Source organism: Rhea americana, unplaced genomic scaffold (assembly GCF_003343005.1).
Source record: "Rhea americana isolate MKP2758 unplaced genomic scaffold, rheAme1 scaffold_47, whole genome shotgun sequence".
Lineage (NCBI taxonomy): Eukaryota > Metazoa > Chordata > Aves > Rheiformes > Rheidae > Rhea > Rhea americana.
Window position 1 is genome coordinate 260,387 of NW_028186612.1, and position 25,925 is coordinate 286,311.

The 25,925-nt window shown below is 35.1% G+C and overlaps 1 protein-coding gene across 1 annotated transcript in view; it reads left to right on the forward strand.

Moving 5' to 3' along the window:
• PAXIP1 (PAX interacting protein 1) overlaps positions 1-25,925 on the forward strand; it is a 43,216-nt gene that overhangs the window by 12,464 nt on the left and 4,827 nt on the right. The window contains exons 4-16 of the mRNA XM_085316429.1: positions 635-698; positions 1,737-1,850; positions 10,756-11,397; positions 14,362-15,085; positions 15,922-16,016; positions 16,916-17,011; positions 17,372-17,509; positions 18,320-18,441; positions 18,942-19,126; positions 19,261-19,304; positions 21,509-21,576; positions 22,905-23,007; positions 25,312-25,480. Of these exons, the coding sequence (XP_085172555.1) occupies positions 635-698; positions 1,737-1,850; positions 10,756-11,397; positions 14,362-15,085; positions 15,922-16,016; positions 16,916-17,011; positions 17,372-17,509; positions 18,320-18,441; positions 18,942-19,126; positions 19,261-19,304; positions 21,509-21,576; positions 22,905-23,007; positions 25,312-25,480 (2,564 nt within the window). The remainder of the gene's footprint in view (positions 1-634; positions 699-1,736; positions 1,851-10,755; positions 11,398-14,361; positions 15,086-15,921; positions 16,017-16,915; positions 17,012-17,371; positions 17,510-18,319; positions 18,442-18,941; positions 19,127-19,260; positions 19,305-21,508; positions 21,577-22,904; positions 23,008-25,311; positions 25,481-25,925) is intronic.

Sequence of the window (25,925 nt, forward strand, 5' to 3'; positions counted from 1 at the left end):
TGGTTGCCAAACTTAGTTATTCTGGAAACTGTTTATTACTCTCTAACTTGTTTTCTTGTTGATTTTAAATGAGATCATTTAGCAGATTACAGCATTTTTTTTTAATGAGCCTGCAAAGAAGGTACTCTGACTTTCTCACGGTCATCTGTTACTAGCTTTTCTTTTAGGAGAAAAAAGATACTTTCAGCCTTTTTTTTTACAGATTTTTTTTTTTGCACCATATTCATTCTATTTTGTCCGTTGCTGACTGTAGCAAAAATTTCTTTCTTCAGTTTCTCTTATATTTTCTAAGCATGGAAGAAGAGCTCTTGGTAATGACTTGACTTCCTATAAGCTTAAATTCCTGTGTTCAGTGACCTGGGATGGGCTGAGGGAGATGTTTTGGAAGTGAGAAATGTATAATGTTACCAAAATCAGTCATAATGTTAGAGACATCCTGATCCAGTTTGTATATCAACTTTTTTTTTTCCCCTGAAACATACAACTTGAATTGGAAATAAAGCACATGTTTTTAAAAGGTTGAATACTTGATGATATCTCAGAAGTACAATGCATACTATTAAATTTCTTTCTAGTCTCCCTCAGGAAACTTGCATTTAAAATATTTTGTATCCTTGACACTTGATTTTTCCAGGGTAAATGGCTTTTCTCCAGAATCCTGTCAGATCTTTTTTGGAGTCACTGCTTGTCTCTCTCAGGTAAGAAGTTTACCATATTTCAGTATACTCCAGTGTAAATACATGTGTAATCCTTAGAGAAAACAAAGAGGTTTCAGTGATTCTGTTGCACTGTGCTTGCTTTTTTGTGTATGATAGGTGTGTTACCATCACACTACACATCATAGGTGTAGTGTTTGACTACAACTGAGGACGTAGCATTTCAAACAGTGATTCAGTAATTTATCTTGCATTCAACAGTATGGCGATTCTAAAATGAAGAGCACACTGCTGTAGGAAACCTTTGTTACTATTCTTTTATCAATGCATTAACATGGAATATTTGGTAAATATTTTATACCTAAATACGAACTGAAATCCTAACCAGGGTGCCAGTGAGTGAATTAAGTATAATTGTAGTCCTTCAGTGGCTTGCCCAGCTGTATAGATCTGTAAGTAGTAGCCTGTTGAGAACTAGTTGCAGTGTGTGTGTGTGTGTGTGTGTGTACAGCCAGGATCAGGGTCTAGGTATTAATGGGGTATATGTGCTTTAGATTTGTTTTCTCATTTTTTTTCCTGCAATACCATCACTAACTTTGAACATTAATAGCCTAAGTATGCATGGTGTCCTTAGCAGAGGAGGAACATATATTGTTAGAAATAACAAACATTTGTTGTGTTTACATAGGCTATTAATGTGGTCTACTTGTTAAAATTCTGTTTCATGAATTTAAACAAGTTGTCTAAGATCAATAACTAACTCATTTACTTGATCTCTAAATTGCTTCTCTTGGGTAAGGTAATACATTAGTGTTTAGTTAACAGATGTGAAGAGTGTTTTCTTTCTTTCTGTGTAGGTTAAGAATGTTTCTTTAATGCCATTTCCTGTTGCATCTCTTTCTGTCACCGTTTTTTCTCCTTTTTTTTTCTCCTTAACTTTCATGCTAATTTTGTATTTAACAGTAATAGGTAGTACATTAGCCAGACTTGTAAATGATATGTTATGAATCGTASTAGAAATCTTTGAGCAAAAGGCAGCTGGTTGCATAGAACTAAAAGGCTTATTTAACTTCCCCGTAGGTTTCATCTGAAGACCGAAGTACGCTGTGGGCTTTGATTACTTTTTATGGAGGGAATTGCCAGCTGAGCCTCAATAATAAGTGTACTCATTTGATTGTGCCTGAGCCAAAGGGGGTAAGAGTTTATTACATGTACAATTCTTCCTGGTGTAGCTCTCATATGCTTTTGAATAATGGAAAAATTTTCCACCTCCCTAAAGTTAAGATTTTCTGAATTGTTTGTTGGTCTTAGCAGTCAGAATCAACAAAATTATGCATTGCAGTTAATCAAGTCATATTTATTTTCTGCATGGCCTTGAGCCTGATTAACTCAAAAGGCACTCAGTTTCATATCTATATTTATATCTCTGGTTGAACAAAGTATTTGATTCTTTGTTCTCTTTTTCTTACCCTAATTAGTGATATATGATGAGCGTTAGAAACTGTGGTTTGTAAATATGTGGATAGAATCAGTGAAGAAAAATGAAGGACACAGAATTGAAAAATAATAAAATGCCCATAGATATTTTGAAGGAGAAAGGAATAAGGAGAGTAGAAGTGGAAGTAAGAATGTGTTTTGTTTTCTTTTTTTAAAGATAAATCTCAAAATAATCCATCAACTCTTTCCTCTTGAATAGAGAGGGGAGGATACACAGTACACAGCATTCCTGTACCACTTCTGATTGTCAAAATAGTACCATGTAGGGACTCCCGTAACTCCCATGTAGGAAGTCAAATGTTACTGTCTTCATGCAAATAATGAAACTGAATTGGAAAAATCAGATAACTTGCTAGAGGCAGCACTAAAGCCATCGGAATAGTCACCTGTACTACAATGCTACTAAAACTCTGGTTGTGATAGTTCCAGTATATGGTTCCTGAACCATTCAGGTAATCATCTTCCAACAGAAGAAATACTTTTGTAATTGATTTAGTGTGTTTGTTTAAAAGACTGAAAGACTTTAAGCAAATCCAAACTCACTTAACACATGCTTACATGCTTCTAGTTAGCATAGTGGATGGAGAAAGGTTTTTGCTGTTTTCTGTGTTTTATTCTTTGTCTTTTAATAACATGAGCATATTCGCATTGCCTTTTTTAATTCAAATCAGTAGGAGGAATCACKTTATTAAACAGATGGTTAGCTGATTGTATGTAAGTAACTATAAGATAAGGTCCTATGTTATTTCCTTTTATAAATCTGTAAAACTTTGTCAAGTTTCTAATGTTACTTCATGCAAATACAATTTATTATTGTCCCACTAATGACTCTGTAAATATTTCTAAGTTAATGTAGACTGTATAATGTTAAAATAGAGGAAAAACATTTGACTCGTGGGATGACAGTAAACTTCTATATGCAATAYGTGGGAAACTTTGCTTTAGAATAAAACATGGTCTGGCACTAGGAAAAGAGAAAGTTGTGTATAGGGCAGGGTCATGTGAAATACTTTTTTTTTCTTCTCTATTGCATTATAACTGTGTGTGTGTGTGTGTGTGTGTGTGTTTGTTTTAGTATGTGGATGGGCAATGATAGCTGGAGCATGCATATTCAGGTGGATTTTAGAAGTCTTAAAATGATCGTGTAGTCTGTGTAAAGTTTTAAAAATTTTAATGAAGTCAGACTTAAATCATATTTACTAGCTAGTGGGTAATACCATATTAAAAGACTAATGTTAAGTCTTTAATAGAATTTTATTTTAGACTTTGCACAGTGTTAAGATTTTTACGTATCTGTCTAATAGGAAGTACATTTGGTAAGTGCATAGACAATAGATGATACAGCTTCTCTCAGTTAAAATAAGAATTAAAATAAAAAGATTATCTAGGCTAATGTTTTATCTTTAAAGATGACCAGAATAATGAATACTTAGGGAACATACAAGAATTCAAGCCTATGTAAGGTGATCTTTCTTTGGAAAAAACAAGAGGGTGTATCAAAACCATCTTAGTTGTCTCCTCAATCCCCCAAAAATGTAATACTTGGACAAAATGCATGGTATATGTTTGAGGAAGAATTACCTTAAATCATAAGCTTTTTAGGCTGTTGTCTTGAGCTTTTCACATATTTATAGAATGGAAAAAAAATTAGCATTTCATATCTGTAGCCTTAAATAAATGTCCTGCTTATTTTACATAATCATTGAATGGGGATAAATTTATAGAACAATTACTTAAAATAGTCCTTCTGCTTTGTCATACTACTACAAGGGAATCTGCAGAAWTTTGTAATGAGAACAATTATGACACTGGTAAAGTCTTAAATGATTGTTTGGACTAGACATGAGATCATAAAACAAGATTCTTAATAGTTCTCACCCCAAAGAGAGAATGAAAACTCATATCTGCAAATAAACTTGGTTYCATCTGTAATCACCTTTTTGCATATGAATGACAGTTTCATTGTAGGAAGTAACTCTGGAGAATCATTAAATGAAATTAATTTCCTCTGAAATGTGCTGGTTGTTAATTTATATTGTCTGACATACAAAGAAAATCCCAGTTCAATCACTTTTAAATATTAGATCCTGAAATTAGTTTTAAATCTTTCATTAAAAGTTTTTTTTCACTGTTTAGATATTTTTGAGGGATTTCCATAAAAGAGAATGTTTTGACCGAACAGTAACTCTGATCTCATGTGTGGTTCTGCTTAGTTAGAAAAGGAAACAGGGAAGTTTTACTAGTTTTGCATATTGTCAAATAATAAAATGATAAGAGAGGAAGGAGAGAGAAAATATTCTACTTTACCATCATCATAACCTCTCACTGAAATGAGAGTGTATAATATTTGGACAGAAATGTAATTGTTTCAAATTAAGGGCAGTCTTGCAGTTTACAACTTCTGAGTATGTTTATGGGATATACAGTATTTGACCAGTTTCTGATTTATATTCCTAAATTTCCTAAAATTCATTCTTTCAAATGATCAGCTTTTAAATATTTATTGCTACTGAATTCTGAAATTCTGAGTTACCCTAACTCCTTACTCATGCTTTTTTTWAAAAAAAAATTTTATTGGAATAAAAACAAGTGTAAATTGTACTTAGGCCCACCTTAATGTCCATATACTCTCAAGGCATGGTAAAATGGTCATGATGTAAATAAAATCAGCTGCATCTTAGTTGCTAGCTTCTGGAGTTCTGACAGCTTCTTCAGATTCAAATTTCCTGTTTGTTTTTTTTTATTTATTTTTATTCAGATAGTAGTATTTTTTCGCAAGTGAAGATTTCGTCTTCCTGAGCTGTGTCTTTTGAGTCTGTCATTTTGTAGATGTGGAGGTTGTTATTTAAATCTATTGAAACCAATGGTAAAGCATTGTCATTTGTCCAGGGAGAGACCACTTTGTGTGACTGGATTCCATCTAGTCTGCTTATATATAGTGTAGATGTAACAGCAAAAGTAGCTTTGGGGAAAAAAGATAGAAACTTGTCCTCAAATCTGCCATCTCTTTTTGGTATTCTGACTTTTTCATGGAAGGTCTGTATGTATTTATTTTACTTGTTGGTTTGAGTTTTGGGGTTTTTTGGTAAGGGAAACTGGTGGTTTTGTGGAGAAATATGTTTTAAATTGAATTGATAAGGGGGAAAAAAGGACTTTTAAGGGGAATTGAAGTCTACAGARATTGATAGTAAAGGAAGTATGTCGATAGTGTTTTGATTCACARTGCCATGTGGAGTAAATGGACTAATTAATGATAGATCTTGCAGAATATTTCACAGTTTTATTATTATTATTTTTTAGCATGTGAAGCTTTATAGTGTGAAATTGTGAATTAACTAGCTTCTAGGCAGTCTGGCAAAAATTCTCCCAGTCAACTCTTAAATTCAGATATTTTGGGAATGATTCAGGAATTACCTTTGAAGAAACACTGTCTTGCAGATTCTTTTCATAGATACCTGTGCCCTCAGTGTCTGTAAACTAATGAGGAGTTAATGACATAAAATACTCCCTGCGTATGTGTTTGTATATGCATACACTGTAGGTGTGTATATACATACCTATATTGTATGTGTGCATGCACACTCATGCACACACACAAATGGATGTCATACGCACTTGCTTACTAGGAAGTGAAGATCTTTTAAGCATGCTACTGATCTAAATAATTTGATATCTGTTCTTTAAAGTCACACTTGAGTCAACTTACAAATTTAGATGAGCAAAAAATAAAAAGACTAGTCAGAACTCATGCCAAATTCAATTTGGGTTTGGGGTGGGTTTTTGATTTTTTTAGACATTGTTTTATCTTGGGAGAATTTGAGGAGCCATCTTTTTTTCTTCTTCTTTGTTTTGTTTGTGCTTTTGTTTCCTTGAGACTGTCTCAACCTAGAGCACTAGCTAGTACTGTGTGTTGACATTACTGTTAGAGGAGAATAGGCATCAATTTCCRTGTGAGTCTCCTGAAATACTGCATAGAACTCAGTAAGTCAAGACTCTTCCAGTCTGATAAGTAAATGTTTTTGGTCAGAGGAAATGTGTTTGCAGTTTGAGCAACTCCCTTGCCACTTTCCAGGAAAGTGGACTTCATCTGGAAGATGCAGTGCCACAGCTGGCTTTCCTATACTTGTAGTACAACCATCTCTTGTCAGTTTGTGCCTCTTCATATAGTTGGGATTCACTCTGGCAGCCTGCAGATAGTCAAGAAAGCCATGGTCCTCAGTCATGGACAGAGTAGTTTCTATTTTTGAAAGGTCTTGGATGGTAGAGGGCCATGTGCTGTACAAGGCCTCTACTTCCCRTATGAGTAAGGTGGCAATAACCTCTACTTTGCTGTGATGCTGACTCTAGTGTTACTTGTCTTCGTTCAGTAAAGTGGTTGAGGAATATGGACGAGCGATGAAAGCAGTAGCTAAAGGATGGATGTGTCACTTCTGCTTAGTAGTATTGGATGTGAAGAGGCGTGGCATTCATTTAGCTATATTATGCAGCCTAAAACATTTTCGCTGTCCTATCAGGATGTGTACTGGGCAATTGTCTGTCTGTCTTTTGCCTCAAGATCAGAAAATGGAATTTAGAAGTAAAAATTASAGAAACAGATTTTCCGAACTCTGCATGTGAAAATGGAGCTAGTAGGCACCTGGGATGACGCATGTAAGCCTTGCCTTCATTTGCATTAAGCAATACTGAGCAAATAAGTGCTTGGTGGCTGTAATCAGAGCTAACGGGACCCAACTTAGATTTAGTATCATCATTGTCTGCCAATTCAGGCTCTGAGAATCTTCATCAGAGAGGGGCTTAGCTGTGCTTCAAAGGGTAGGTCTGGAACTCTGCTTTTCTTGACTGTAGCCAGGCAGCTCTTCAAGTCTGAAAATTCTTCTCTTGGTCTCCTAATAGTCTTCATTCCTTATATATACATGTATATATATATATATATATGTATATGTGTGTGTATATATATATGTGTGTGTGTGTGTTTGTATATATATATATATATATAAAAAAATTATATATATATATACATACATACATATATATATATAGATATATATAATTATATATATAAATATATATGTGTGAGAGTCCTTAAATTAAGGCTTCCACTGAGTCCAGTTCCTTTTGTTGAAGTACCAGGAAAGGTATGGGGACAATTTTGGGTCTAGGGATAATCATGATATATTTCATGCTTACTAACAACTTACTCTTCAGTGTAGTCAAAGTACATTGCCACTGATTCTCCTGGGATATTGTTTCACAGCCTAATAGAATCATAGAATCAGTAGGGTTGGAAGGGACCTCTGGAGATTATCTAGTCCAACCTCCCTGCTCAGCAGGGTCACCTACAGCATGTTAGACAGGGTTGCATCCAGRCRGGCCTTGAAGATCTCCAGAGAAGGAGACTCCACAACCTCTCTGGGCACTCTCTGGTCCAGTGCTCTGTCACTCGCACAGTGAAGAAATTAAGTGTCTTTTGTGATTCAGTCTAACAAATTTTCCCTTAATTTCATCCAGTTACTTCTGATTAGAAGACTTTTCTGTGTCTTACATACTAACTCAAAGTTGGAACTATGCTACTAATAGTTTGAGGAGTGTTTTTTTGAAAGCTCTTGAGTGAAAAAATAGATTCTCTCCGTCTAGTGGATCTGTGTTTTTACTTTGGTGTGATTAGTTTGAATTTAGTCTAATTYTGTTTGAACTTTCTCTAGAAGTAGTCTTTTTCCCCATGAAAGCTCATCTGTTGTTTTAGAAGTGCTGTTGTATTGTTTGTATAAACAATTTAGAACCCTTGGGAACTGAAGTGAAACAACTAATAGCAGCATTAAGTCTGAATACAGCAATTTCCTTATGAGTGCAGCAATTCTGCTGATCTGAAACAGTTTTATTGGCCATGAGCAATAGGATGTCTGTCTTAACTCAATGGTAGGAAGTTGTGGTGCAATTTAAACCTTTGTTGTGGATGTGTCTAAGGACTTTATCACACAGATTGACCGGTGTTTGTTTGTTTGCTGTGGTCTTAAAAACACCAGTTTGCTTTTACATAGAAGATAACACTAATGCTTACTGATCTTACTATTGAGTTGTCTCAAATTTAACAGAAACTCTACCCTTAAAATACTAAAGTTCATTGAACAAAATTACWTGCGGGTTTAAGCAGTCATAAAGTGATGAACAGAGTAGGAGTGTGTGTTAAATGTCCCATGTAGGTCACTTCAGGGATCATGCAGGAGCATGTAGTAGATTTTTAAACTTGCATTTGGTTTCAAGTCCCCCAAACAACAGGTTGCTGACTTCTATTCCAAGAGATGCCCCAGCATTCCTTACGCTGGTGAGGTCATGATTTCTACTGCTGGAGCATGCAGTCAGCCTGTCGAAGGTCGGGTTTTACAGCATGGTTTTATTTTTGTTAAGTGTTCATCCCACTTCCCTTTTTTGATGAATCAAAATATTGAAGAGCTAATAAGGTATGACATCTYATTCGTTGCTTTTATTTCTCATATGAAAAAATCTTTTGCCCTTTTAAGCTGTCTTTATGCTCCAGTAAGTCTCATTGTTCCTGATAAAAACAACACGGTGACAGAGGCATCATTTGAAATGGAAGCCAGCAATCTGATTTAATTGTCAAGAGTAATGTTTGATACAGCTTCTGAATGCACTTCTCTATTCAGTTATTAAAGACATTTACCAGGTTGGCCTCAAGATTATTCCACTTTAATCTAATATGAAAAGTAATTTTAAAGTTTTTCAGTTTTGTTTGCATCTAGAGTTACAAGCTACTCAGAGCACTAAGCAAGAATAGTGCAAATGTAACTGTATAGAGAAATAGGCAGCTCTGTTTCCAAAGGGTTTCTCATTTAAATATGCAAGCAAGACAAAAGATTTAGAGGAATTTAAACCTACATGAATCTGGGTAAATTTTTCAAGGGACTTATGAGTACTAATGTCAAAGTCTGAAAAGCTAAGTGCCAAGTCTGTTAGCCCTTTTTTAACAAAAGAAAATTATAGTGTTGAGGCATTGTGTTTTAACAGTCTAAGCTGTTTGAAAACACACAATTGTTCCTTTAAAATGATGATTCCTTTCACCGCTATGATAAAWTTTTGACGTTCCTCCGTTACAAACTTATAATTCAAGTATCAAAACCTTCTCCTTACTAACTGTTTTTTTAATCCACAAACGTTCCAGACATAATTCCCTTTTCTTTTTCTGATACTGAAGTATCAGAAAAACAGAAATGGTGATGACTCTCAAACGTCAACAATGCAGTCTGATCAGGCTAGTGAATTAATATCTCTCCACTGAGTTAAAGAGAATGACATGAATATAAACTATATTTCTCTAGTTTGTATTCCAGCAAGACCAGACACACAAACTATGTGGTTTTTAAATATATTAGTTTACAAAGGCTCATAGAACATACACTAGAAAACCTGGAAAGCTTTTCCTTGCTTCATCTCCTTTTCCAAATCTTTKCTGGTGTACTGATCACTCTCTTTAGTTCACTAGCTGTAAGCTGCAGCAGCAATAAATACAAAAAAGTTCACAAGAATAAAAATGTTAAAGAATAAGGGCTGGAAAGGAATAGCAAGGAGGTGTTTCTACTAACTACAGTGTTTTGGTTTAGCAAGGGAAAGCATTCTCGCAGTCTTCATACTTTTTTTTTTCCAACCCTAAAACTTATGTTTTGTCTTCGAGGTACAAAATATTTGAAATTGTGTTTTGTTCTGTCTTAAGATTCAACAAGAGGGAACTCTGATATTTGCTTGGGTTGTTTATTTAAAATTATTTAGATCATTTTTGAGTCATGGAATGGTTGAGCTTAGAAGGGACCTCTGGCAATCATCTAGTCCAACCCTCCCCCCCCAAATGTAGAGTGCTTATAGGACAAATGGTTCTATTTTTACAAATATTTGAACTTACACTTTAAAATATGACAGCCTTTCATTTTGAAGACATAGTCCTGAAATCAGATGTACTTTATACATAACCCCAAATTTTTACTTTAACTACATTTGAAGCACATACTGAGATCTCCTCCTTGACTGACATATATGACTGTCTGTGGAAAGAGAAGCAATGAATATTATCTTTCAGACAGTAATCTCTGAAACAGTTTGACAGTTTTATTCTAGGTAAGTTTACTTAGRAACCCTTTCAAAAAGTATAATCTTTATTTGAAAATATCACTGGTGTGGTTATTGTGGTGCCTTTTAAGCTAGCAACAGAATTAATTACTGACAAAATTGTTTAAATTCCATCCAGAAGTTCATTGCAGCTATTTCAAGAAACTGTTAGTTACATTTCTGATTGGTTATTTGAAAATACATAGACTCATATGCCTGACATCCCCTATGTTTAGGCTTTGGTTTAAATTTTTTGTCAGGAATAATTACTGAGTTATTGGTAATGAACAGTTGTATGCATCAAGAAACCATAATAGCTGCAAAGTGTGTACAGTGCATGAAGGTCTCTTTTATGCTGATATGTCTTCGTGTCACTAACAATTACTAAATACTGTTCACACTTGATTGGGATTAGCCTGTCCAYCCAAAAAGAGTTTTTAGAGGTGTTTGTCTTTAAATATAGTATTTTCTTCTGTTTTCTTTCCAGGAGAAATATGAATGTGCTTGTAAACGGGACAGCATTAAAATTGTGACACCAGACTGGGTACTAGATTCTATAGCTGATAAGACTAAAAAAGAAGAGACTTCTTATCATCCTCGCTTAATTATATATGAAGAGGAAGAAGAGGAGGAGGAAGAAGAGGAAGAAGCTGAAAATGAAGAACAAGATTCTCAAAATGAAGCTAGTACAGATGAAAAATTATCAAGTCCAGCATCTTCTCGAGAAGGATCACCTTTGGGTGATCAAGCTTTTTCACCAAAATCAACTACAGCTGACAAGGCAAAAGGGGAACTGATGTTTGATGATTCTTCAGATTCCTCTCCAGAAAAGCAAGAAAGGAATTTGAACTGGACGCCAGCTGAAGTCCCACAGGCAGCTGCAGCAAAGCGTAGGTTGCCTCAAGGCAAAGACTCTGGGTTAATTAATTTATGTGCCAATGTCCCACCAGTGCCAGGTAATATTTTGCCTCCAGATATCAGAGGCAATTTAATGGCTTCAGTACAAGGTGCCCAAAGTTCTGATCGACAGGAAATGATGGCTACATGGAGTCCAGCAGTACGGACATTAAGGAATATTACTAATAGTGCTGATATTCAGCAGATTAATAGACCATCAAATGTAGCACATGTAAGTGTTGGATTTTTAATTTATAAAATATTGGACTTTTTAACAGGAACTAGTGTGTTTAAGAACTTTAGTTTCCTTTTCTTGTTCTCTAAGTGTACAAAAGAGTAAAAATTCCCTATGTTACTTCAAAGTTACAGCCAAATTAGCAACCTCCACAGTAATAAGTATCTTACTAGGCATTTTACAAAAGTAACAATGTGTTTGACAGAAGTGTTCRGATGAGTAAAGCTGTGTTTAACTGTAGCTTGGTTTACTGTCTCATAGTGTTACAATATAAATTTCCTGATTGGGGTGAAAAAGAAAGCTTCATTAATTTAAAGTTTTTTGGCTACTTCAGCACACCAGATTTCATACCCTTCAAGCTTATTATTCAGTACAAGGTATTATTAGAGGCATAAACACATAAAACTCCAAAATTGATTGTGCTCATAGAAGGTTCAGTTCTGCAGTGTTTTTCTTCTGCTGGTTATTATTAAGTTGTTATACAGTACAGTCAGGATTATGAAGCAGAAACCTAACTTGTAACCTCTTATGCTACTCATATAGTTGAAATAATTATAGCTTTTGTATTGAATTTATTTTAGAAGGGAACACAAAGTGAGTGAGCAAGCTCTGAAATAACTTGCAGCTTTGAAATTATAACGTGTTTATGGGAAAGGAAGGTGAGAAAAGTAGGCACTGGTAAATGTTAGACATCTGTTTATTTAAATAATTGTACTGGTGCATTTATTTGGATGTTCTTCTGAAGGTAAAAACTTTCAAAGGTGCCTGAATAACATAGAAACTTACAGCCAGTACTCAAAAGAAATACAAAAAAAATGAAGCCACTCGGAAACATTGGTTCTTTGTTGTCTGTATGACTTCTGAATGGAACATAGAAATGCTGTATTCCTTTTAAAAATGAGTCTCTAATCCCTCTACTCAGCACGTTAAAGTGTTTAAGGACTGAGACTTCTGGGTAAGGAATGAACAGAACCAACAAAGTGCTGTCATGTTGGCCAGTTGTGGTAAGTTGACCAGTGCTTTCATATCTGAACACCGTATCTTTTACAATCTGATTATCATGCTATAAAATACTCCTTAATGGTCTCCCTGTAGAATATTTTTGTATTAACAGTATTCATAGAGATACAAGGTAGTCAGTGGTATCATGCTTCAGCTAGGCTGCGTTCTGCAAAGATCTGTAAGATTGAGGTCTTCAGTATGGTATGCAAGGACTATTTTCAAATATGCAGTCTGTCAGGCTTCTGGGTAAGTTATGGTGCTCATTCCAGCACTCGGAGAAAAGCTTTGTGTCTTAGAATAATGGGTCTTCCCCCTAAAGGGAGAAATACCAACCAATTCTACCTTTCCCCTTACAATTTCCTTCTGGCTAAGTTAGGCAGTATTCTGCTCGGGTACGAGTTTTGGGTGGATTCCGTGTCTTGGGGCACAGTCTTGGAATGTTAATGCTTAATTTGAACCAGAGAATTCCACTGGAGGTCAGGATCCATACTAATTAAGAATTTTACAGATAAAAARTTCCTTTGTGAATATAACCCTAGGATACTTTTGAAAGTTTTATCTCTTTATTTTGAGATACGTGTCCTGAAGTTCCTGTGATTTCAACTTTTGGGACTTTTTGTGGAGGCTAACATAAAGATGTCGTCTCATAATGAGCCACTGAAACATTTTTTCTTTGTATGTCATTTTTAGTTGTTAGTGTTTATAGTGTGATGCTGTCTAGCAGTTAGTAATGGGGAACAATCATGGTTGTAAATGTATGCAGTACCAAGCAACATCTATCAAAATCACACATGGACCTTGAGCTGTTTTGAAGTGCRTTGTAGAAACACTTGAGCTGCCTCTAATGAAGAGTTGATGGACATGTGATATTAAGAGGATGAAATCAATTGGCTTTCTGTTCTGGTGATGTGCTTCAATTCCTCTACACCCCTGCTCACACACTCATCACTGAAGTTTAAACTATACGTGATGAAATAGTGTGTGGGGGGGGGAAAGTCTTTGCATGATTCACCTGAGATGATTTTATGTTTGAAACACTTTATGAATGGCAAGTCTGTGAATTTCACAAAAGTGGTTTCCTACTGCTCCTTAAGATTTTTAATACATAGTTTATATTAAAGCACTTGTAATAACATATAGAACTCATTCTCCTATTACTACAAATTTACCTATTTTCCCCTTTTTTGATACTTTAAAAAAAATTGATAACCTATGTCTGCTTAGTGTGAAATGATCTTTCCCTTAACTGTGAACCATACATTTAAAAATGGAATTAATTATTCCAACACTCTGCCAAAACTTAAAAATGTATTATTATTATTATTAGATTTTTTTCAAAAAGTATTAGYGCTGAGCAGACCAATATTTCTCTTYTTGGATCCATGCCGTTTGGGATGCAATTTCAAAAATGGAACTAAACATCCGTACACTGAGTCAAGGGAAAGAAAATTATATTAGATTTGCATGCTTCAAACCTGCACTAAGAAATGGAGGTGTTATTAGCAATGCATTTTAATTAAAATGCTCTTAGTTAGCAATGCTTTTTATTTTTATTTTTTTTTAACAATTTAAACTATTTAAACTGAATGGGCCARTAGAATTGTAAAATGGATATTACAGTTGATTGAGTTGAGCAATATAATTATTCATATAGTGTTAATAGTCATGATACTGTTGAAGATATTACCAAGAATACAGAGGTGGGTTTTAATTTTATATTGTACTAAAATATGCATTGCCATATATTGAAAGCCATGTGTAACTCCATGCTTTCCTATGTGAAAGTCCTGTTCTCTCRTGTGAGAAAACTATTAACAGTTAAGGATTTTTGTTTAGTTCAACATGTATTTAAGTACAAAATCCTTTTCTTTTAAGTGATATATTTTCCCAGTAATTCTTTAAATATTTTTAAAATTGCATGACAACAAAAAGATTACAAAACTAATCTTTGTTTTCTAGATCTTACARTCACTTTCAGCACCTACAAAAAGTTTAGAACAACAAGTAAATCATAGTCAACAGGGACATCCAAATGCAGTGCTGTTTAGTCAAGTGAAACTAACACCAGAGACACATTTATTGCAGCAGTCACATCAAGCGCAGCCGCAACAGCACCATCCTCTTTTACACCTTCAACCTCAGCAACTTATGCAGCTACAACAGCAGCAGCAGCAACAGCCCCAGATTTCCCAGCAGTCTTTCCAACAGCAACAGAGTCATCAGTTTTCCCAACAGCAACAGCAAGTTCATCAGCAACACCAGTTTGCACAACAACAGCTTCAGTTTCCACAGCAGCAATTACATGCTCAACAGCAGCTACACCGGCCTCAGCAGCAGCTCCAGTTTCAACAGCAGCATGCTTTGCAACAGCAACTTCATCAGCTGCAGCAGCAGCAACTACAGCAGCAGCAGTTACAGCAACTCCAACAACAGAACCTTCAGCAGCAGCAGCTGCAACATCAACAGCAGCAACTGCAGCAGCAGCAACTGCAGCAGCAGCATTTACAACGATTACACCAACAGCATCAGCAACAGCAAATGCAGAATCAGGCAACACAACACTTAACTCAAACGTCTCAAGCACTACAGCATCAAGTTCCAGCCCAGCAACCACAACACCACCAGCAGCAACAGCCACAGCTGCAACAGCAGCAGCTCTATGGGCATGATCCAGCAGTAGAGAGTTAGTAATTATTGCCTTCTGATCCTGAAAAAAAAAGCTAATGACATGACATAATTTGGGTTAAAATATAAAAAAAAATTGATGTATTTACAGTATGGGATTGTAAGACTTAAAAAMTTAAATCATGATTCAGGACCTGTTTTACTAGGTTTTATGCAAACAGATTTAACTTACAATAAGGACGATGCAGAAGTCTGGAAAGTAAGAGAGCATTGAGAACTTTTGTGTCAAATTTATACTTTATGCCACTAGCATATGCATTGCGCTATGGCAACTATATTAGTCTATGTATACCATATATTTTTTWAAAATCCCTTATTTTCTTTGGAGCAGGAGAAAGGGGAAGCTTTCAAAGACGATAATGGCTGGCAGACAGCTTAAATTTAGAAATACTAGAAAACCAATGGAGATTCCATATCAGATTGAAAACTGTCATACCTTGCTTTGAGTTGTACATATGTTAACCTGGCCGACAGATTTTTTTTTTTTTTTTTTTTTTTTTTTTTGGTTAGTTTGTCCTATTCATAGATGATTTTTGTTCTCAGTATGTTGTCATCTTCTGGTGCTGCCCCTTTGTTCTACCTCTTTTTTCCCTTCTCTCCTTCAGCAAAACAAACAAACAAACAAACAAAAAAACACTAAACTTTGTGCCTTCGGACATTGTGGGCCAGCTTTGAAATTTTTGATGCTACTTTCTCCAAGAAAAATGTTGTTTAAAATTGAATGTAGTTCATAACCTGATAATAGGAAAGATCAGAGTAGGAAATATTTTCTAATATATCTTGCAAGACTTAAGCATTTAATTTGCTATTCTTCTGTGTGTCAAACTATTCCAGTTCCTGAAGAATATTTCCTACTGGGCTGTGTTTTTGCAATTGCGGATTACCCAGAGCAGATGTCTGATAAGCAGCTGTTAGCAACCTGGAAACGGGTAAGATTCTACTTTTTTTTCCAAAACAAATGATTTGAAGTATTTCACTGATATGCATGTTTCTTTGTGTCCTGTGTGTGTGTTAYAACCTAAGTAACATTATTGAACTGCAATTGACCGGAAAAAAGTATTAAAATATTTCAGATAAGAAGCCTAGTTGGATTAAGTCTCTAGTTGGAACATTAGCTAAACAAGTTATAGGCTGAACTATATCCAATTATTTATGCCTTTAATTGTGCAAGTATAATGCAGCAAATGTAACCCAGCATTACTGTGCTTTAGCTTCATTGTATAAAAAGGAAAAGATCACTTTTTGCAAAATTTTAGTATTTAGGTAGGCTGTGAGGTATCCACCTGAATGAAGTAAGATGGAATAGAGTGTTTCTRTTTTTTGCCAACTTCTGTTTTTCAGAAAAATCTGATTGTATCCTTTCCTAAATGAGAGGACTTTGATGTTCTTCAGAAACTTCTGGTGGATTTTGTAGTGAATTTGCCCTACAATTTTGCATAATCAAGTAAGCTGTTGACATTTTTAACAGCACTTGTGTTTATTGCTGAGGTAGAATTTAGTGGTTCCTGAGTGATTACTACAATTTAAAAAAGTGAGAAGGGTTGTTYTTTTTTAATGCGTATTTGTTTTTTCGTCTTAAAAAGTTAGCCTTTCATAACTCAGTAAAAAAGTGCAAATTAAATTTTATTTTCTTCCCTCCCCCCCTCCAAAAAGAAAAAAAAGATGTTAAACCATCTAACAAACCTTTTTTGGGAGTATCTTTCCAGTGAAGCGGTGATAACAGTGGTAGTCTCTTAAACAGTAGACTTTCCTTTCAGACTGTTAGTTTCTTAGGGTAATTTAAAAGTTGTTATAAATGTTAGAAATCTTAGGTTTATTTTCTTACCAGATCATTCAAGCACATGGTGGGACAGTAGACCCTACGCTTACGAGCAGATGTACTCATCTTCTTTGTGAAAGCCAAGTCAGTAATATGTATGCTCAGGTAAGCAAAGTAGTAACATRTATACATGCATGCATACTTTCATTTTGTTGTTGCAAAAGTAAGGGTTTGCAAAATGTACTTACTTGGATTATAGAATGTAATACAGCTTATAGAATATAAAATCAGAGCTTTTCATGATGCACACTCTTTTTCATTTTGCAGTTTATAGTATAACAAAATTCCATAATGCACATAGTAGACTTATTCCACAGAAACCCGCAGAAGGTGCTATGAGAAAGAGGCTTCTGAATAAGTAGAGAAAAAAACAAACCATTAAAAAGAGAACCTTWGTATTGCAGAAGAAGTCTAAACTAGAGATGTATTTCAGTTTTTAAAAGCTGTTTATGCATGTATTGATAGGCTTTACGAGAAAGGAAGAGATGTATTACAGCACATTGGCTGAACTCAATCTTGAAGAAGAAGAAAATGGTACCACCTCATCGAGCCCTTCATTTTCCRGTGGCATTTCCACCAGGAGGAAAGCCATGCTCTCAACACGTAAGAAGAAAAGACTTGCTTCCAAAAAATGCTTGTTTCACTTCATAAATATTATTAAAGTATAGCTAGAAGATGTTTATTCAAAGTAGCATATATGATTTTTTTTCCTCGTCTGAAGAAAAGGTTCTCTTGCTCTTAAGGTCCTATAGTGATATGGTGCATACCACCAAGTGATCCAGAGTGCTTTGTATGTCTTACTGAGTTCTAAGAGCTGAAGATTAACATCTCTGTTTAAGTTGTTATTCTCTTAAAAAGAGAAACTGAGGTACAAAGATTATCCATAAATTATCCATAGTAAGRTGACAGGAGTTCAGGCCTTCTGTTCTTTGGCTAACGGCACATCTAATAGTATATGCTTCCTTTTTCCTAATGGAATATTTTGAGGGGAGGAGAAGGATTGAGGGTTGAGGGTTGAAGGAGGCAGCATCTAGCAAAGGAGACTGTTAAAGGAAGGGGAAATTCCCAGCACATAAACAGCACCATTAGAGAGGAGAGGTGTGTGTGAAATGAAAACTCGCTATGAGCTCTTTCGTAGTAAACTGTAGTCTTTGTAAATAAGAAAAAGCTGACCAGAAGGATGAAAATGTTTCTTCCCGAGTCAGAACTAGTGATATAAAACTTGAGGTTTTATATATAAACAAATCATTTGTTTAACTGCACTTTAATTATGTTACAAGCCTTGTTTTAGGTGCCTATATGCCAAAGTTATGATACTGTATRTTCCATTATCATGTACAAAAAGTTAGAAAAAGCACTTCTGATAAAATGTTTTTCTTTTTTTAATTATTTGCAACTGTCTTCTATTTGTAGATAATCTCCGTGACTGGATTTGTTGACAGCGACAGAGATGACCTCAAACTAATGGCCTACCTAGCAGGTGCCAAATACACAGGCTATCTGTGTCGCAGCAATACCGTTCTCATCTGTAAAGAGTAAGTGGCTTATCTCTACAATACTTGCATGGCAGTTGCCTACTGCCATGAATGCTTTTCTTGATGTGTGAGGGGTTAGTTGCATCTGGTTATTATAAGGATGTTTGTTTTAAATTTATAGCGGTCAACTTGTGGTGCTGTTTCTTAAATTACTGCACACTTTTATTTTTTAAAAACTGCAGCCTCCTGAAGACAAGCCAAAAAAGAAAAAAACATTTGTGTCTAAGTCATCTTGACTGTTTTGCCATCTATAAGTGAAATATCATTTTTCAGACTAACTGTTCTAAAATATTGGGGAAGATAGAATTCAGTTAAACCTAGGTCTAATTTGGTTCTATCTGAGGCAGAAATTCTCCCCTGATTTGACTACGCTTGTTCTAGTATGTTGCAGTTAGAATGAATAATAGGCCAATACAGGTTTGCTGATATTTTAGGATTTACTGCTGGAAATTGCTGGTACTTATTTGATAAAAACATATTTTTTTCTTCTTCTTCTTAAGAGCCAGTGGCTTAAAGTATGAAAAAGCCAAAGAGTGGAGAATACCATGTGTAAATGCACAGTGGCTCTGTGACATACTGCTAGGAAATTTTGAAGCATTACGGCAGATACAGCACAGTCGGTATACAGTATTCAGTCTTCAAGATCCACTTTCTCCTAGTCAGCATCTAGTTCTAAACTTACTGGGTAAGAATTCTGTTCCCAATATCCTTTGCTCTGTAGCATTTTTATATGTAGCTGCTTGCAGGACAGAAGCATGTATCTTCTGCTGTAAATAAATCTGTAAGAGTTTGATTTCTGTTTTCTTTTTCACTTTCTAGATGCTTGGAGAGTTCCATTAAAGGTATCACCAGAGCTTCTAATGGTATGTTGAGTTACTCTGTATACGGGTGTTCTTACAAGGTTTTTCCATTGTGTTTTTACCTGTGGCACGTGCACATGGTGTGAGAAAGATGCCAAAGGTTCCCACACAGACCATCATGGTTTTGTACTTCCTGGTAGTGTTCCTTCTGCTTTATTTCTGTAAATCTGAGATCTGAATCTGAGCATAGAAATAATCTTTTGCAGAACTAAGAAACTGCAATGTGTTATACAAAATCTGTTTTCTTTAAAGAGATCTTAGGCTGCTGCTTCACTTTTTGATTTAGCATCAGACCTTCTTAGGTCAGTACTCCAGCACTTTCTGAAGATGAGGCCATTTAAAGGTTTTTTTTAAGTAAGAACACCCAAAATCAGTAACAACTTTGTTAGAATTCCGATTTAGCTTTAAATCGGACAAACAGTGTAAATTAAGGGTGGAACTGCTTTGTATCATCTCGTCAAGATATTGTTCTGAGAATTAAAAGTATAGGCATATGTACTAAATTTTTATATTTTTGTAATATATCATGCTTTAAAGAGTGTAGCTGGCAGTTCTAGAACTAATAGCAGTGCAAACAAGAGTAAGGAAACTAAGAATGCACCATGAACAAGATAGAAAACATGTATTTTTTGTCATGCATAGAGTGTATTCTGTGAAATATGTAAAATACAGTTACTTGTAAGATAGCTGGAAGAGCTAAGGTGGAAACAGCAACTTATTTTCTGACCTCCCTCCTTGTTGTGAATGCTTAGAAGGCTATTTCAGTTTATCATACTGAAAGCTTTCATGTTGTGATTTCTCCTCCCATTTCAGAGTTATACTTGACAACTGTTTTCACAGTGTCTGTACTGATGTAGGTAAAACCCAATTTGAACTAATGAATTCATTTCTGCAACAGGTGATTATCAGCTTATTGCACAAAAATGTTTTGCCTTACTTTTTCTGTTCTGAATCATTTGTTATCTCAGCCCTGTCTTACACAGCAGATGGAGAGAATTATGTGGGTCAGAAAGCCTGATTTAGGTACTTTCCTTTCTACCTTTGCTTTATGCTTCTTCTTGATCTGTGAAGTGATTCACAGAAGCTCATGATTTAGGTTGGAAGGGACATCTGGAGGTAAGTCCAACCCCCTTCAGGACACCCACATACTAAGAATATGATTTGGTAATAGAAAATGCTAGGTGTGTGGAAGTGTTGAACTAAGTACGGTAGACAGTTATATTCATCTTGGGATTTCAAGTACAGGGTCCCCCTTTGGGGATAGCTGGCTGTCAAATGGTGCTAGTGCAGTCAACCTTTTGTGTTTTTACAGTGGAATTACATTTTACAGCTRGAATGTTTATAAGAAAGCGACCAGAGGTTCTCTTCCCTTCTTCCCGCCTCAATCTATTCTTACTGGTGATYTTCTAGCAGAAAATCCACACTCCGGAAAACAGGGAGCAAAATCCCCTGTTCCTACCAAGGGACTGTCCTCCCAGTGAGCTAGAATAAGGTTTCCTGTCTTTCTGGTCATACGCCGTTAGCATTCCTCATTAAATTTCAGGTGTAGTTTGAAGGTTAAAAAGGAATGGGTGTCACATTCCTGCAAGCAAGAGCTGTGATTTCGAGTTACTCAGGCCAAAGAGAACCTAAAAGCTTTGTCTCTGCTTCCTGAGCAAACATCATAGCAGCTGATCTAGTATGGRGGAAGTGGGATCATCTGTCCAGTGAATATCTGAACATCCACTGGAACTTCTGTATATGTACTTAGGGAAGCTGAGCGCTTAAAATRCAGGTGTCAATAATTTCTATTGGTATTAAGGCACCTGAGTGATTATTGTAGTCTTCATGTATTTAACAAATGGAAAGGTGKTTTTTTTAGTCTCATTTCAGTCTCAATTTACTTATTCTTTGGATTTTCCTATAATGATTATCAGCTACATTTAAAGGAAAAAAAAATACTGATATTTTAGGTGGTCCATTTAGTTGCATAACTTTATGGAGCAGTTTTGATTAATTTTCAGATTTGCTGTCGAGTCAGGTGTGTAAGCTGCAGGTACACAGTATACATTTGGTAGCATTTCCTTTCAATTAAAGTAATATTTTAGGGGGATTTTTTTGTTTTTTAATGTAGTCTCAAAATAGTGGAGAATTGCTTTTCTGTTTCACAACATAAATTAGATGCCGTGCTAAATTCAAATTTAAATTTGTAAATGGTCTAATTTCAGGGTGTGAGGTTGCCTTTAAAACCAAAGCAAAATGAGTCCAGTCTTCAGCCATCTTCTAAAAGAGCAAGGTAAGATTAACTAACAATAAGTGGCAATACTCATTAATTTACTTTTCCACAGAACTGTAAGCTGGCCATCCGTATAGTGCCATACTGTGCCCTGCCAACTGGAATAACTGCAACATATTTTGTATGTTGCCAGCTACTCGATTTGATGTCTGAAGGAGTAGAACATAACTAGAGATAGACATTGTAAGGGAACAGGGAAAAAACAGAAAAGGGAAAATAGGAAGAAGAATTGGAAAAATGGAGGAAGGTTTTGTAAAACCTTAGAAGTGGGAAACTTCCCATGAGAAGAAAGAAAAATAGGAGATTTAGGCACTGTAACATATAGGAGTCTAGTCATGGGACAGAATTTGTTGTGCTAAATGTTTAGTTTTAATACAAAAAGTTGTTTTGTGCTTAAGTTACAAGTTCATAAACAGCCCACAGCAAGCAAGAGAGTACAAGAGAGTAAGTGAAGCAATACTAACCTACATGACAATCAGTGGATTTTCCCTGATATCAGGTATCAGCCTTCTGGTATTGTYATATTTTTTTGTTTGTTTGTTTGGGCTTTTTTGTAGGCTTTGCTGCATAGAGAATCATTTGAAGGGGATTGGTACATTTTATATGATAATTCAAATGAGAAATGAAAAGAACAAGAAGAAAAAATATATGTAAAGACAAATAGAAACGTAAGGAAAAAGAGAATGTACTAAAATAACTGGCAGATAATAAACTGTCTTCATAATTGATAACTTTGAGCCATTTTTGATTAGAAAAGACTCAGGAACTTTTAATGGATCTTTAAAGTATCTTCTAAGAAGTTGTTTTGATGTTTTCAAAACTTCTTAGATAATGGAGTGATCTCTTAAACGTTCAATTTTCATATCGCAGTCTGTGTGCCAGATACTTAGGCTTGCAGTTAATAGCGCAGTTATATTGCAAGACTGGTTTAAAAACTCAGGTACTTTTTTCTCCCRCCCTATCTCACCAGAACATACCTGGCATTCACCAAAAAGCTAACAATTATTTGTAAGGGTAAAGCATGCTACTTCAAAATTTAAGTAAAGTAGCCAGAGAATCAGGTGAATGTTTAGAGAAATACTTCATCTTGAGAAGCTATTCTGGAGATTGACAGTTGCTGGATTAGTCTTAATTCATGATTTTTCACTAGTTTAAGCGTGTCTTGTTCTCAGCATAGCARTTTTTTCTTCAGAAGACTGAGCCTACCTAATTTTTATTCATTTAAGTATTTCCATCAGTAAAAGTTGCAAGAGTGGTCTGGTTTTAAAATAATAGTAATACAGTGGAATGTGAAGTTGGGCCAAAGCTATATTTCACGTATTTTCTAGGATTGAGGACCTACCACCACCTACTAAAAAACTCACCCCAGAGCTGACCCCAATGGTGCTCTTCACAGGATTTGAACCTATGCAAGTTCAGCAATATATCAAGGTGACTTTCACACTTATCTCTTAGGAGCTATATTAGAGTATCTGATAACTTTTTTTCTGACATTTGAATTTCTGTTTTGTAAGACTTTATTAGCAATATCTAATGAATTAAAAAAACAGGTTGAGATTAGAGTGTAGATTTATGTGAACTTAGTTTTATTTGATAACTGTTCCTAATTTTGCCTTAGTTAATGGCGTTGTGCTTCTGCAATACCTTTTCTTTCTGTATGTATGTATTTTTAAAAGGCAAGGAGGCCCCTTCCACAATAGTTCTTAAATCAGCAAACTTCATGACCAAATTTAAGTGAGGAAAGAAGTGATAGTCATACTCAAGATCAGACTTGAGATTCTTCTAGCATAGTTGTTGTGTCTGTAATTCCAAATACTTCAAAGAAAGTTGGTGACAGAGCTTATGGCAGATGTGAAATAATGTTTTCCTTCGGAGGTTTTGTTTACTTCTCTAATAAAGCTCTTCTAAAACTTAACTTTGAATAACTTAAAATGTTTTTTTTTTAGCAGTATCAAAATCTAGTCCCTCTTTGAACCTCAATAATTACAAAATACTTGGACTAAAAGAACTTTTCATTTATGTTATTTGTCACATATTGGCTGATGTTTGTAATTTTTTTCAACTGATGACCTCAGTAGTGCATGAAAGATCCTGCTACTGATGCCTCCTCCAGAAAATCAAAATTAAACAAGGAGTAGTTTGAGTCTGCTGCATTGCTTAGAAATATGCATCACTTCAGTCATGTTGAAAAATAACTAATACCTTCTTTGTTATACATAAACTTATTTTTTGAGTAGCTGCAGTCTGTAGTTTTTTTTTCCCTTGCAATGTTTGCGTTTGAAACGTCATATTTAATATTTTGTAATATAAAATATTTTTTGGCATATCCCATACTGTGCCAGTGACAGCTCCTCCTTTTCTGTCATGTTGGTATCAGGTTTATTGTATGGAGAATCTGTTTTGGTAACAGCTATGGCTCACAAATATAAAAATGAACTTCAGCCTCAAGACATGTGAAGTTTAAGCCAAACTTGACAGTGATGATACCATTAAGATCTTCCAGAGTTTGGATACCTTCCTGAGGCTGGAGACCACCATCTTCTTGAGAGGGTGGGATAGTCTTTTTTCCTCTATTCCCAAAGGGCTCTTTGAAAACCAGAATGCAAGTCTGTCAAGATCTGCACTCATAGGTATACAGTTTTGAGGTGAACATATATTAACTGTGAAAATAACAGCCTTTGCCTGTCATAAGTATGCAAGTTTAGTATTTACAGGGGCTTTATGTATACCCTGAAGAAAATAAGTACTAGAGAGGCTCAGTGTCAGTGAATAGTATTCCTGTATCTTGTCTTTATAGTCAAAGTAAGCAAGCATAGTAAAGAAGAACTTCAAACATTTTCCCTGTCTTATTCTCTTGTTTATTATTGTCAGAGCAATAGAGGACAGAGCAATGCCAGAGACCTCTGATGGGCATCTAATAATGCACCTATTAGGCCTTCTTGCTTTGGTGACTCCTGAGGACTGATACAATAAAGTGACTTGAGTGTCTTAAATATTCATATTTAAAGATACTTTTGGAAAAAAAATGGAACTACATGGTGTGTAGACACTAGGTCTGTTCAGAAATTTTTGAATATTTTTGTTGCTTACATTTCCATCAGAAGTTGYACTCTATGTGCAGCCTTTCTAATTCCTGTGATAAGGAGTTGATTGGTTGTATTACTAATCTGTGCAGATGATTTATATCTTAACTGAAAAGATGGCAATTGTGATAAGATAGTTTGGTAGCTTAAACCAACAAAAAAGGAATAGTCACTAATGTCAGAAATACATGAAGCATGTATTTAAGAATACATGCTTTTCATGAGATGTTTTTATTTTCTATGAAATGACTAGGAAGATCAAGTTCACTGTAACTAGTCCATATATTATACTTTCTGTAAAGGAAAATAGCAAAATTATTAAAGCTTTTGCTTACTTTGACTTAATAAAATATTCCACTTAAAAACAAATTTGTATTTTTTTTTGGTCATTCCCTCTAAAACAACCAGAAATTACAGACCTGAATGTAGCTTTCAGCCTTCAGAAGAAATTTATGTCTGGAAATACCTGAATTTTGCATGGTTGTAAATTCTGTCCTTTAATCAGCTTTAGTAAAGTAATGACTGATACAGAGATCTCCTATCTTTACTATTAGGAGGTGAATTTTATTTGACGTTGCTGTTGTGATTCTCCATTTTTCTTCSATTTCTAAAAGACTATTCCATTCTAATTTGTATTTTGTACATCTTTCAGAAACTGTATATCCTTGGGGGTGAAGTAGCAGAATCTGCCCAGAAATGCACCCATCTGATTGCCAGTAAAGTGACCCGTACTGTCAAGTTCCTGACGGCAATTTCAGTAGTCAAGCACATAGTAACTCCAGAATGGTTAGAGGAGTGTTTCAAATGCCAGAARTTTGTTGGTAAGCTAAATTATTATAAATTTCTGTAGTAAACTTAAGGATGGTTAGATGCTTGATTTTGGTGTGCAAAGATGGAATGTATACTTAAGTATTTATTGTTTTGACTTTTGACTATAGTATCTTTTGCCAGCTTTCTAAAGAGTGCAGTATTGAAATGCGGATTTTAAGTTTGTAACAAGTCTGGTTATCATAGCTCATAACCCATGGAGAATTATTGACAAAGTTTAAATAATTATGCTGACAAGTAGCTTGTATTTCACTCAAAGTAGAAGTTTGTTGATATGGTTAAATAATGCTGTCACAAGCAACAATTATGTTTTCTTTCAGTGGAGCCTTCTTGCATTCAGTTTCCATTTTCTTTAATACATTTCCTTTAATTTGCTTTAATGCCTTTAAGTGAAGTGAAAGTATTTTTTTTTGTTTGAGTGATTAAATCTCATTTATT